This window comes from Pan paniscus, chromosome 3 (assembly GCF_029289425.2).
Source record: "Pan paniscus chromosome 3, NHGRI_mPanPan1-v2.0_pri, whole genome shotgun sequence".
In the NCBI taxonomy this organism is placed as follows: Eukaryota; Metazoa; Chordata; class Mammalia; order Primates; family Hominidae; genus Pan; species Pan paniscus.
This window is the reverse complement of record NC_073252.2, coordinates 53960662-53975612: the sequence shown is the minus strand read 5'-3', so window position 1 is coordinate 53975612 and position 14951 is coordinate 53960662. Positions and strand designations below refer to the sequence as shown.

General features: G+C 38.0%; 1 protein-coding gene across 11 annotated transcripts in view; it reads left to right on the top strand.

Annotated features, from left to right (window-relative positions):
- ART3 (ADP-ribosyltransferase 3 (inactive)) overlaps positions 1–14951 on the top strand; it is a 101670-nt gene extending 86719 nt beyond the window's left edge. For 4 of the 11 annotated variants that reach the window (XM_034958630.3, XM_034958629.3, XM_055111404.2 and 1 more), the window contains 9 exons: positions 1122–1154; positions 2458–2487; positions 2961–2990; positions 3156–3185; positions 6111–6143; positions 6771–6803; positions 7696–7728; positions 9932–9964; positions 14553–14951. In XM_034958630.3, coding sequence (XP_034814521.2) covers positions 1122–1154; positions 2458–2487; positions 2961–2990; positions 3156–3185; positions 6111–6143; positions 6771–6803; positions 7696–7728; positions 9932–9964; positions 14553–14689 — 392 coding nt within the window. In that variant the 3' untranslated portion in view covers positions 14690–14951. The remainder of the gene's footprint in view (positions 1–1121; positions 1155–2457; positions 2488–2960; positions 2991–3155; positions 3186–6110; positions 6144–6770; positions 6804–7695; positions 7729–9931; positions 9965–14552) is intronic. The other 7 variants (XM_055111406.2, XM_034958634.3, XM_055111407.2 and 4 more) reach the window with 4 other exon arrangements.

Below are 14951 nucleotides of genomic sequence, written 5' to 3'. Positions count from 1 at the left end.
AGGTGGAGAGCCTAGGAGCCTTTGCTGCCAGTCCCCACTGCCACCCTCATCCCCACCCCAAGACTTGCCTGTGGCTCTTCTCTCAGACACTGCATTGGCCTGGGCATGAAGGGAACACGCCACTGTCATCTGAGCCTGACCTTATAGGAGTTTAAGGACTCCTTAATTCCCCTACATCTTCAGCCATTTCCCACTTGACTCCTATGCAAAGAGCTAGCTCCTGTTCCTATATTTTGTTATCTTAGGAAATAACATTTGGGAGACCAATGAAGGAATGGCATGAATATAGGTCAAGGAAGGAGGAGAATGGGATGACAGAAGGGTAATGCGGTAGATTTTAACTTCCTCGGGGAAAAATAAGAGGATGTGACCAAAAAAAAAAAATCTTTCTTAGAGGACTATGGGAAAGATTTGGGAAGGCAGACAGAAAATTCTAAGAGTATTAAGGAACAGCATTATCAAAGAGGCCTAATAAATTTGAATTAAAGATACCAAAAATGCCTTTGGATTAAGACATGCTCTGGGTGGATCCTTTTGAAGATTTCCTCATTAAAAAGTTTAAAAACATACCAAAGGTATCAGAAGAGAGAGAAAAAAAGTTCAAAAGCAAGGTTCTGTTTCTAGCTGTTTTTCTGGCTAGCTTTCCTGTGAATTTTTTTTTCGTGTAACTTAAATGAATCCACATCCAGAGGCTGAGGCGGGTAGATTGCTTAAGGTCAGGAGTTTGAGGCCAGCCTGGGCAACATGTGAAACTGGCTCTACTAAAAATACAAAAATTAGCCAGGTGTGGTGGCAGGCGCCTGTAATCCTAGCTACTTGGGCGGCTGAAGCAAGAGAATTGCTTGAAACCCGGGAGGCAGAGGTTGCAGTGAGCCGGGATTGTGCCACTGCACTCCAGCCTGGGCGACAAAGCAAGACTCTTGTCTCAAAAAAATAAAAGTGAATTCACATCCATTTGTCTTTGAATTGAAATTTTATATCTCTTATAGTAACTGTATTTTTATGTTTCTTAAATATAAGCCAACACAATCTTTATTTTTAATGAACATTTAAAAATAGACTGATCCTGACATTCACATCTGAGCATAGTACCGTGTAATGAAAACATGTCTGTATTTCAGAATATTTTCAACCCATCTATGTCTACAACCCTGGTGAGTATGTTCTAATTTTTAAAAATAATCTTGGTTGGGCATGGTGGCTCACGTCTGTAATCCCAGCACTTTGGAAGGCCGAGGTGAGTGGATCACTTGAGCCCAGGAGTTTGAGACCAGCCTGGGCAACATGGCGGAACCCCATCTCTACAAAAAATACAAAACTTAGCCAGGCATGGTGGTGTGCACCTGTAGTCCCAGCTACTTGGGAGGCTGAGGCAGGAGGATCACTTGAGTCTGGGAGGCAGAGGTTGCAGTGAGCCAAGATTGCACCCACTGCACTCCAGCCTGGGTGACAGGGTGAAACTCTGTCTCCAAAGTTAATAATAATAGTCCTTACCTGGATGTTTAATAGCTCTTTCTTGTTTAGCAAATGTATTTCTTAGCTGAAGAAAATTTGCAGATATAAAGCAGTGACTTGGCCTATATGAGAGGAAAAAAATAAATAACCTATTCTAGGGAAATATACCTTCCTCAAATAAGAGAATTGGCTTCGTGGAGATCTGAACAATATGGAAATTTTCTGGGGAATACGGGTGGTGAGAATGAAGAGCTAGAGTCATTCTTGACCAGTTATGAGGGCTTCTTAGGTATAGCTCTGTATTCAGTCATTGAAATGAACCTGTGTGACTCCAAATACTCAGACAAAAATACAAAACTCAGCATGTTTGCATCTCTCAAATATGCAGACGCTTGATGTTTACTATGATTTAACTAAAATATGTAGGTGATTAGATGCTCTTAAAGTTTCCACTGAAGGATATATGGCCCAAATCATTTCTTTGCACATAAGTTCCTTATCATGTGTTTGGCTCATGTGGCTACAATAAATTTTTCTTTGTTGAAAAGAGAAGAGGTTCCAGCCTTTTTAAAACATGCAATTTATTTCATGTTTGGGGAAATACTTCCTGTCCTGATAGAAGTGAAACACTTTATGCCTTGAAGACTTGCTTAGCAGCCCTTCTTTTTATTGTTCCGTTGCAGTCACAGGTTCTACTGATCACTTCTCAGGGACTTTAGCTGACTCTTCAACAAAGACATTTTCTCGGCTCCTTGAGATCCCTGGTAGACAAGCTATTTGTAATGACTTTTCTTAATAGTGGGGGCAGAGAATGTTCCAGCTCATTAGCCAAGGTACATTTAGACTCTGACCGACAACTTAACTTTAGTAGGGTAGTTTCCTGGACATATCAAATGGTTCTTTATAGTCATATTTCCTGAAAATAATTTTGCTGTAGCAATAGTAACTGCCAGTTCTTTTGTTCCATTGTTAAAACTGATGAACTTCTTTTTTGTGACTCAGGTGAGAAAAACCAGAAGCTTGAAGACCATAGTAAGACATTTTTATAAATTCTGGGGGCTTGGCCAGGCATGGTGGCTTATGCCTGTAATCCCAGCACTTTGGGAGGCCGAGGCGGGAGGATCATGAGGTCAGGAGATTGAGACCATCCTGGCCAACATAGTAAAACCCCATCTTTACTAAAAATACAAAACTTAGCTGGGCGTGGTGGCACATGCCTGTAGTCCCAGCTACTCGGGAGGCTGAGGCAGGAGAATCCCTTGAACCAGGGAGCTGGAGGTTGCAGTGAGCTGAGATCGTGCCACAGCACTGTAGCCTGGAAACAGAGCGAGGCTCCGTCGCAAAAAAAAAAAAAAAAAATTCTGGGGGCTTGCATTTTGCAAGATACCTCCCTTTACAGGTGGGAATATTTTCATATTTCTTGCAAATAATTTTGCTGTAGCTGTAGTAACTGCCAATTCTTTTGTTCCTTCGTTAAAACTGATGAGCTTCTTTTTGTGACTCAGGTGAGAAAAACTGGAAGCTTGAAGACCATGGTAAGACATTTTTTATAAATTCTGGGGGCTTACATTTTACAAGATACCTCCCTTTACAGGTGGGAATATTTTCATATTTACTGAAAATAATTTTGCTGTAGCTATAGTAACTGCCAATTCTTTTGTTCCATTGTTAAAACTGATAAGCTTCTTTTTGTAACTCAGGTGAGAAAAACCAGAAGCTTGAAGACCATGGTAAGACATTTATGTAAATTCTGGGGGCTTACATTTTACAATATATCTCCCTTTACATGTGGGAACAGGGAAGAATGTCGTGGTAAGAAAAGTGGGAGGAAGGCAGAGCTCACCTTAGCTTACTAGTTTGGTATATTAGAGACTCTCCTGGGTTTCAGGTAGAATTCTTTAGAAAAATGACATAGCAGCTCTGTTTCTCCTGTCTAACAATCTTTAGGTCATCCCACCAAATAGAGGAAGGTGTGACTAATTATTCCCCACATTCTTGTGACCTCTAGGATATTGGGCAGGGCATAACAAATAGTGTTGTTTTTTCTAAATTAAAATGACTATTCTTTGTATTTATTTCTGTCACCAGCAATCTGATTAATATATGCCATTAGCTATATCCATTTGATTATTTAGTACATTCCAAGTGTAACTTATCCTCAAGTATTTGTTTTTGTTTTATTTTTAATATTACTCAAATGGCCGGGCGGGGTGGCTCACGCCTATAATCTCAGCACTTTGGGAGGCCAAAGTGGGCGGATCACGAGATCAGCCTGGCCAACATAGTGAAACCCCATCTCCACTAAAAATACAAAAATTAGCCGGGCATGGTGGCACACGCCTATAGTCCCAGCTACTCAGGAGGCTGAGTCAGGAGAATCACTTGAACCTGGGAGGTGGAGGTTGCAGTGAGCCGAGATCACGCCACTGCACTCTAGCCTGGGTGACAGAGTGAGACTCCATCTTGGAAAAAAAAAAAATTACTCAGATGTCCTCAAGGATACCGGGACAGGAACAGTCTTATAAATTACTGGTGAGATTATAAATTGGAACTTTTTTGGAGAGCAATTTAGTAGTATGTATTACTAGTCTTAAAAATGTTTGTACCTTTTGACTCGGTTATAACACTTTTGGATATTTGTCCCAAGGAAATTAGAGATGAATACAAAGATTTGTGTACAAAAATGCCTATCACAGTGTTATGGTAGTGTCAAAAGACAAAATTACAACAAATTTAAAGAGATCAATTGGCTTTATTTGAGATTCTAGAATTGGGCAACACTTTGTTCCATAGAATAAGCGTTCATTGAGCTGAGCACAGAAGTTTGGCTTTAAAGACAGAGAAGAGCCAAAGAAAGTGGAAGCAAAGAACAGAGTATATTAATTACTTTTAGACAGAACAGTAGAAAAATAACTGATTAGTTAACATCAGTTTATTTCAGGCTACCTTTTTTGTGTGTAAGGATTGAAGCATCGGGAACTTCATTTATCAAGCTGATTGAAGATTTTAAAATGGCCAATTTGGGAAATTCTGTTATTTCTTTCTCCTGATTTCTTAGAAGGTCAGACAACTTAGTTTAGGTGATGTGGAACTTTAGCATGGGTGACTCCGTTTCGATTTTTAGTCTGGTCTGTTGGGGCCTACTGCAGAAACTTAGTCTGAAGCAATGGCCTCCTATAATTTTTATTTGACAGTAGCAAAAATTTAGAAACAACCTGTGTCCAACCATTGGGTATTGTTAAATAAAATACTATCTATATTATGAAACACTAAGCAACTTAAAAATCATGTTTTCAAAACCATCTAAAGATAGAAGAAAGTACTCTTTATACAATGGTAAATAATTGGATATAAAACTGCATATAGAGTATAATATTAACTTTTAAAAATGTATATGTATATATATATATGCATAGCAAAATGATTGAAATACACCAAAAATGTTAAGAATGAATAGAGTATTTCCGAGATCTGCAGTTTTAAGAGAACTTTAATTTTTAATAATTTTCTGTATTTTTCCAAATTATCTATAACGTATTATATAGTTAGGAAGTATATTTTATATATTACATATAATGCCAATTTTGGGTCAAGGTCTTTGGGTTGAATTTTTAAAAAACGAACAAGAGGTGCTTAACCTAGGAGAGATTCTGGGTCACTAGCCTTAGTTCTTATCATCAGTTAGGCTCCAGTGGGTTAAATCTCTTCTTTTTGTTACCTTGTCCTCTGCCATTTCTCAAAGCGTTCTGAGTTTTCTACTACGGAAGTCAAGTATAAGGTCAAATTAATTTTCAAGCTGATTGCATTTTTTTACTAAATAGTTCTTATTCTCATCCTTAGGAATAAAAAGCCAGAGGCTCACTGTTTCACCTGGTAAATAATCTATTTACTGAGACTAGCTACATGGTTAGGAGACAATAAGGATTCCTAGGATTAAGAACATTGTGAAAAGCCAGCACAGTGGTTCACACCTATAATCCCAGCTCTTTGGGAGGCATAGGCAGGAGAATCATAGTGAGTTATGATCGTGTCATTGTACCCCACCACAGCCTGAGCGACACAGCGAGACCCTGTCTCTCAAAAAAGAAAAAAAAATATTACTGAGCCTGGAGAGTTTGAGGAATGAGTTAGACAAGAACAAAGGGACTTCATTTATTGAGTACCTTTTTTCGCTCCGTGCAGTGTACCAAGCACTTTTATGCAGTCTTTCCTTCAATCTTCACTAACTACAAACCTAAGAGGTAAATATTTCTCTTGCAAAGTGAGAAACTGAAGTTAGGAGGGATTAAGTAGTCTGCCCAAAGTCACAGAGCTAATAACTATAATTACGATAGAGCTAAACCAAGCAGAAATGTAAAACCAGTAGTGTTTCATCCAAAAACTGATATATTGGGACTGCCTTCTGAAGATAAAGTTGGAGAGACGGGTTAGATTGTGGAAGTTCTTGAAGTCCAGGCTAAGGAGTTTGGACTCTGTCACATGGAGAATGAAGAGCCATTGAAAGGTGTTTTTGTTGTTGCTGTTTCTTTTTTCTTTCCCCCTGCCTTTTTTTTTTTTTTTTGAAAGTTGGAAATGGAGGAAATATAGACAAAAGAAGAGTATTAACAGTATAAGATAACTGATTAATACAAACCAATATTTATTTCTGCCTTTAGGTGTGAAAATCCTTGAACCCACCCAAATACCTGGTAAGACAGCTTTCTATTTACTCCCTGAGCCCAAGAATGAGTTGAGCAGGATTCCCAGGCATTTAAGAGAATACTGTCATGAGACTATTATTCATGAATATTTCCCTTATACCTACCTGCCAGTCATCTACAAATATTTAGCTGGGGAAGCGTAGAGAAGTCTCTTTCCTCCTGTGCATTCATGTGCTCCTGGAGCATTGTCTCTGGGGCAGGAAAGTTAGTTCTGCTCTGGATGTGGCTGAGGGAAAGGGTCCTGGGATCTGGATGCATCAGTCCAACACCTTCCAGGTTCTACAGCTAAAGTTATTCAATAGAAACCTACCTTTACGCACAAGTTGACTGTTAGTCTTGGCTAACATCTCATTGCCTATATCTCCAGGTAACAAAACACGATATTCTCCTGGCATAAACATGCTCAGTGAAGTGCTATGGCAGAAGACTCCTCTAATCTTGGTGTGGATTTGTATAATAAGGGTTTACATAAGCAGAACTTTTAAATAAAAAGCTAGAAACTATAGTGCATTGGGGCCTTGGGTGCTTGCATCTCTTAAGCTCAACAGACAAGAGTTTGAAAATTATACTCAGTGGAGCAAACTGTAAGTCATTGAAAACTTCCTTCTCATTTAGGAATGAAAATTCCAGAACCTTTTCCACTACCTGGTAAGCAACTGATAGGCATGCCAGAGGGGAACATGCCAGTTTGGGGAGTACAGTCACCATTAGATATGCATGGGACTTTCTATGCCTCATAATTGTCATCTATCAAATGTAGCCATCAGTAGTCACATGTACATGACAGGAATATTTGTAAGGACTATAAAACCATGGAATCTCAGGGTGCAAGCCACTGTCCAGTGCATAAATCCCTTTCTCCTGAGTTCATGTAGTACTTTGAAATATTTTTTTGCAGGTTATGTTATTATGGAAATGATGATCTGTTAAGGAAATTAGATATTTGGCATCTTAAAAACTATATCCAGCCACACAGTGCTGAACTTCACGTAACGCTGCTGTCAATGGAAGCTGCGTGCTGTATAAAGAAACAACGTTTTCCATTAGTTAAATAAAGGCTCAGAGAACATAGGCTCAGAGAAAACGGTCCAGGACCTCTTTTATATTGACCCAAATTTGCACTGTTGGATTTATTTGGCCACAACTTTGAAGTGAACCTCTAGTGACACTGATGACACACCTTGTGCGTCTACATCTCTTCAGCTCGCTAGTCCTGAGTTTGCACAGTGCCATCATTGGGGTCTTGCTCATCTGGCTATCTGAAAGGCAGCCACCGAGCATGGTGGGAGATGAACATGAGCTGTGTAGACAGATAGACCTGGCTTCAGGAAGTCTCTGCCACTTTCCTCTGAGTAGCTTTATATAAGTTACTTCACTTTCTATGCCCCTGCTTTCACATCTGTAAAATGAGGAAAGCTTCTGTCTTGCAGGACTGATGAGATAAAGTACCTAGCAAAGTACCTAGCAAAATGAATGGTGGTAACATAGTAGTAAATGGTAGCTGCCTTTGTTATTATCTGAAAACCTCTTTCTTGTTTAGGAATAAAAATGATACAACTGAATGAAAAACCTGGTAATATATTCTTTATTGGGGGTGGAGGCACCATGGATTCTAAGTCCTTTACCATAATCATTCAGTTAGTTCAGTCTTATGGGGTATGGGGAAGACATCTGGGCTGTACACTTTCTGATATCCCAGTCTGCAAGCCAGACAGAGAAAGTGTTGAGAATTTCTTTCAGTGTGAGCAGCAGGCTGCTATTACGGTTCTCTGGGCCAAACATCAAAAAAGGCACTTGATCTTAAACTGGAACAGTTGGCTTCCAGCTGGGCCTGTCTATTCCAGAATGAGGCAGGCTTCTCAGGGTGAAGGAATCTGTAGACATAGAAATAGCATCATCCAAGAACTGTGAATGAGGACTGTGCAGCATGCCAATACTGGGACCAGCCATTCTGTGCTCCTCACCACACTCTATATCGTCCAATAGGCCACTAGATTTTGTTGGGACTACAGTGTATTGTGCCCTCTCCCGGAAAGCTATGTGTAGCTTTTTAAAAGGTGATGTGAAAACAGTACACAGGAGCTCATTTGATCCAATAAGATAAATATTATTGACACTTCAGAGATGGGAACATGGAACATAAGAAGGCTAACAAATTTATAATAGGCTAGAGACAACCAGGACTCAAACTTTTCAAGCTTTGTTCACTTTTTGCTACACTTGTCTTCCAAACAGATTTAGTTATCCACTTCTATCCTGGGCACCTAGAATTGGTATTTGGCTTCAAAGCTGTTAAAATATGGTAATATCATAATATTTCTATGCTAGGCACACACTTGGTAGTACAGATGGTCTCCAAGTTACAATGGTCAGTCTGTAAGAAACACGAAAAGGTGGCTTGCCAGTTAGGACAGATTTATTTTAGAGAAAACAAACTTGAGAGGCGCCTTCTGGCCGAGTTAGGTTAGAAGCCCACTTTTTTACAGACTAAGAGTTTTTAAGGATTTAGGGTGGGAGAGTTTATCAGAGGCTTGGACTGCTTCTGTGTCTCTTTGTTGTGCTTATCTGGGAGGGAGCGTTGTGTGTCTGTTCCCATACATCATTCTGCAGCTGCAGGCATATTCCCCAAGTCTGCTTTTAGCTTCCCTAACTTAGTGCACCTGAAGAGAAAGGAATGTGCTTATTAAGGCCCACTGTTTTACTGGGGCCCACTGTATGAGGGCGAAGTTTGGGAGTTACTCAAGAGACTTTCCCCCCACCTCCCTTTGTGCCCGAGCTGTTTTATCTGTGTTTTACTGTTTGCTCCTTCTGGCTGCTTGTAGTTAGAAGAGGTGATTTCCTTGAAATGCATGAGGCTAGAAAGGGAGCTCGGATTTAAAGTGGTGATGTTTGTCCAAGATGACGGTGCTCCTGCTCTGTCAGGTTCAACTTGGGATTTTTTGATTTTGCAATGGTCTGAAAGCCATACACATTCAGTAAAAACCATACTTCAAGTACCCATACCATTCTCTTTTTCACTTTCTGTACAATATTCAGTAGATTACATGAGACATTCAATATTTTATTATAAAATAAGCTTTATCTTAGCTGATTTCGCCCAACTGCAGGCTCACGTAAGTGTTCTGAGCACGTTTAAGGTAGGCTAGGTTAAGCCATGATGTTCTGTAGGTTGGGTGAGTTAAATACATTTTGGACTTATGGTATTTTCAGCTTACATTGGATTTATTGAGACACAACCCCACCATAAGTCGAGAAGCATCTGTATAGCATAGTAATTCAGAGCAAATTTGAAATTAGATATTTCTAGCACCAATTACCCCCGTGATTTTATGCATGGCATTCCTCAAAACATTTCATAAATGTTTTAAGGAATATCTGTGAAATATGGATAATTATACCTGGCTAATAAGACTAAGAAGTAAAGGTGACAGTGTACATAAAGCATTTGCACAATGCATGGCACATAGTGAACACTCAATAGTAGGTATTAATGTACTTGGGAATCTAAGTTCAATATGTAGAAAATACTTTTTGTGAATAAAATTTTAACTTTTATTTTTATGTAAACACATATTGATGGGAAAAAAAATTCAAAGAGCACAGATGAGAACAAATTAAACCCTTCCCCTAACCCCACACATACCCGTAAACCTATTACCCTGCCCCTCAGACCCACTCACAGAGATAACCAAGTTTGCTTAATTTTTAATCAGATCTTTCTTTTCTGGATAAACAGATATACAATATAACTAACTCAAAATCTCTTTATATTTTAGAAGATAAAAGTCAAGGAAATATCAACAATCCTAGTAAGAAATATCTCATTTCCTCAGTTGATAAATGCCTGCTTCTGTAATATAGAAAAAGTGAGAAATTTATTTTTCCTCAATAAAGGGAACAAAGTTGCAAGGGTTTAAGGCATCTTAATAACAGAGTATAATGTCATATCCAAAAGCTTGTGTGTGCATGTGTGTGTTGGGGACAATATAGCTTTGTTTTTTCGATAATCGTTTTCCATTGTATCTAGAGTTTCTACTCTTAGAACAGTGGTTCTTACCAGTCTGAAGACTGGGAGCAAAATATAAAAATAAAAAAGAAAATATATATTAAAAAAAAAAGAACAGTGGTTCTCAACCCAATTCTCCCTTTATAACAAGTATTTTATAAAGTCCTTATATTATCCAGAAAGAAGATCCATAGATGAGATGCATTTGTACCCATAAAAATCAACATCATGTCTAAAGTAGACAGATGTTTACATTTATGCAAATAAATTTGGGTTGAAGAGAAGATTGAAAGCTATTCTATACAGGAAGTATAAGAAAATGGAGTGAAGAAACAGAGTAGATACTAAATAAAAACTGATGTTTAATGTTTATCAAAACTATTAAAAATATACATAAAACTGCTTTAGGTTCTGAGTTTGATTATTTTAAATAGGTTTTAACTTACATGTATGTCTAGCAGTACATTTGAAAGTTGTGCAGGAAGTTGGTCAGTTTTTCATGGTCCAGAACTAGAGCACTGCAGGATATCTAGCCCTCTACCTCCACTCCACTGTTAGCAATGATAAAAAAAAAACAAAACAAAAAACTCTTGACAATCATCCAAACTGCCTCTTGGGGCAGTAATGCCCCCCTGAGAACCACTGGTCTGTGGTAACATACAGTCATGCATTGCTTAACGATGGGGATATGTTCTGATTAATGTGTTAAGTGATTTTGTCGTTGTGCAAACATCATAGTGTGTACTTACCCAACCCTAGATGGTATACCCTGCTACACATGTAGGCTACATGGTATAGCCTACTGCTCCTAGGCTGTAAACCTTTACAGCATGTTATTGTGTTGAGTACTGTAGGCAGCGGTAACACAATGGTAAGTATTTGTGTATCTAAACATAGAAAAGTTATGGTAAAAATATAAAAGATAAAAAATGGTACAGGTGTATAGGGCACTTAACATGAATGGAGCTTGTAGGCCCAGAAGTTGCTCTGGGTGGTGTTGAGCGAATGTGAAGGCCTGGGACACTACTGTACACTCCTGTAGACTTTATACATACTATACAGAGGCTACACTAAATTCATAACAAATTTTCCTTCTTCAATAGTAAATTAACCGTAGCTTAATGTAACTGTTTTACTTTATAAACTTAATTTTAATCTGACTCTTTTGTAATAACACTTAGCTTAAAACACACATTGTACAGTAGTACAAAAATATTTTTTCTTTATATCCTATTCTATAAAGCTTTTTTATCACCTTTTTTTTAACTTTTTAAACTTTTGTTAACAACTAAGACACAAACATTTACATTAGCCTAGGCCTATACAGGGTCAGGATCATCAATATCACTGTCTTGCACCTCCACATCTTGTTCCACTGGAAGGTCTTCAGGGGCAGTAACGTGCATGGAACTGTCACCTCCTATGATAATGCCTTCTGGAGTAGCTCCTGAAGGACCTGCCTCAGGCTGTTTTATAGTTAACGTTTTTTAATAAGTTGAAGGAGTACAGTCTAAAATAATGATTAAAAGTATAGTAAGTACATAAAACAGTAACATAGTTGTTTATTATCAAATGTTATGTATTATATATAATTGTATGTGCTATACAGTTATACAACTGGCAGTGCAGTAGGTTTATTTACACCATCATCACCCCAAACACGTAATATGTTACAACGGCTACGATGTTGCTAGGCAGTAGGAAATTTTCAGCTCTATTATAATTATAATCTTATGGGATCTCTGTCATACATGTGGTCTGTCATTGATGGAAACATCATTATGCGTTGCACGACTGTACTAATGCATGTGTGCATCTGCCTATCCATTTCTCTGTGTGTATACATCTAACTGCATGTTTATAACTATGGCAAGTACATTGATAATATGAGGGCTTTTACAAATCTGACTGGCTATTTTTCTTGGTTTTATTTATGAAATCTGAGTGGTGATCCCATTTGGATACTTCCAGTCAACGCTTCCCCGTAGTTCAAACAAAAAGAGTTTAGGTCAGCATGAAACAGTTTATCCTGTGGATGGACTCCACTGCTCCTCTCCACTAGTTCAAATGAAAGGGAAAGAGTTTCTCCAGCAGTGTATATATGGAGGGAAAAACATTTATTTTTTTTTATCATCTTGCAGAGATTAGTGTTTAAAAAACAATGCAGCTATAGTTAGCCCTCTGTATCCTCTGGGATTCAACCAACTGTGGATCGAAAATATTTGTGGGAAAAAATAACACAAATTTAAAAACCCATACAGTACAACAACTATTTGCATATCATTTACATTGTATTAGGTATTATAAGAAATCTAGAGATAGTATAAGGTATACAGGAGGATGTGTGTAGGTGTATGCAAATACTGTGTATGCTATTTTATTTATTTATGTATGCTATTTTATATAAGGGACTTGAGCATCTGTGGATTTTGGTATCCTCAGGGGTTCTAGAACCAGTCCCCAAAGGATACTGAGGGATGACTGTATATCCAGTTGTATGTTGGTGGTTATCTTGTTTGAAATAGAAGACACACAGAGTTAAACTTTACCTTGCATGTATATACAGAAAATGGAAATAGAAAAATTGCTAAAAAAAATGCTAGAGAACTTGAACAACAGAAAATCATTATATTGGCTATATAGAAATGTAAAAGCATGTGAAATCCTACATAAAACCTAGCGTAGCAGATCTTGATGATATATAGTCGACCCTTGAACAACACAGGTTTGAACTGCATGGGTCCACTTATACATGGATTTTTTTTAAATAAATATATTGGAAATCTTTTTGGACATTTGCATCAATTTGAAGAAACGTGCAGACAAACTGCATGACCTAGAAATATATATATATATAAAAAGAAAGTATGTCATGAATGCATAAAATGTATGTAGATGCTAGTCTATTTTTATCATTTACTACCATAAAACATACACAAATCTATTGTAAAACGTTAGTATTTATCCAAATTTGTGCACACAGACCATATGTGGCACCATTCAAAATCAAAAGAAACGTAAATGTAAAGATGCGGTATTAAAACTTAACTGCATAAAATTAACTATAATACATACTGTATCATTGTAATCATTTCATGGCCACCTCCTGTTGCTATTGCAGTGAGTTCAAGTGTTTCGAGTATCCTCTTAAAACACCATGTGTTGCTAAACATCTCTGAGGAGTTCATCTCCAGTAAATTGCACATCACAGCAAAAAGTGATCTCTCACAGTTCTCCTGTATTTTTTGTCATGTTTGGTGCAATACCAAAAACCTTGAATAACACCATAGGACTCAAAGGAAGTGCTACTAGCGAGGCCGGAAGTCTCACAAGCAGAGAGAAGCCATGACATTACAAGAAAAAGTTGAATTGCTTGATATATAGATTCAGGTCTGCAGCTGCAGTTGCCAGCCATTTCAGACAGATAATTCATCTTATAAACAGATGATGTAAACTTTGGGTATTAGTAAATACAGTACAGTACTGTAAATGTGTTTTCTCTTCCTTATGATTTTAATATTTTTTCTCTATTTTATTGTAAAAATACAGTTTATTTATTTATTTATTTGAGCTGGAGTCTCGCGCTATCACCCAGGATGGAGTGCAGTGGTGCAATCTCTGCTCACTGCAAGCTCTGCCTCCCAGGTTCACACCATTCTCCTGCCTCAGCCTCCTGAGTAGCTGGGACTACAGGCGCCCGCCACCACGCCCGGCTAATTTTGTATATTTAGTAGAGACGGGGTTTTGCCATGTTAGCCAGGATGGTCTCAATCTCCTGACCTCATGATGTGCCTGCCTCCGCCTCCCACAGTGCTGGGATTACAGGTGTGAGCCACCACGCCCAGCCAAAATACAGTATATAATACATTTACAAAATGTGCTAATCAATTATTTTTATCTTTTTAAAAATAGAGATGGGGTCTCGCTATGTTGCCCAGGCTCAAACTCCTGGTCTCAAGTGGTCCTCCTGCCTTGGCCTCCTAAAATGCTGGTATTCCAGGTGTGAGCCACCATGCCCCAACCAGAATACAGTATATAATACATATAACATATAAAATATGTTAATCAACAATTTCTATTATCAGTAAGGCTTCCAGTTAATGGTAGGCTATTAGTAGTTAAGTTTTTGGGAATCAGGTTACATGTAGGTTTTCATTGTGTGGGGGTTGGCACCCCAACGCCCATATTAAGGGTCAACTGTATATGGAAATATAGCCTGAAATCTGTAATGAATTACACTTATTTGAAAATTGCTTTTGGCTGGAAGTATTTCAGGTAAGTTTCTACTTCAACTTTAGTGTCATTGTTTACATATTCAGGATATATTTTATAGGTGGATGATACTTGACATAAAAAATGATGTGTCAGTGACTGTGTATTCTTGTTAACAGCTCCAGGTCCAGTTCCTGTTCCAGGTCCCAAAAGCCATCCTTCTGCATCCTCGGGCAAACTGCTGCTTCCACAGTTTGGGATGGTCATCATTTTAATCAGTGTTTCTGCTATAAATCTTTGTTGCTCTGTAGTTTGATGCATTGTTTATCTTTCTTATTCTTTACTTGAAATAACTATAGGGATCCACAGGAGATCAAAAGGAATGATGTATTTTTTACGTGTTGGCCAAAGTCACTGGATAAAATGAGAATTGTATATTTGTTATTCATTTTGCAAATTCAGAAAGTTGGTCCAGATATATGTCACAGAACTTTTCACTTGTATACTACTCTTACAATGGAAAAAAATCCCGAAAACTGTATACTTCTGATTAAATTCAATAAAAGATTTTGATTAGA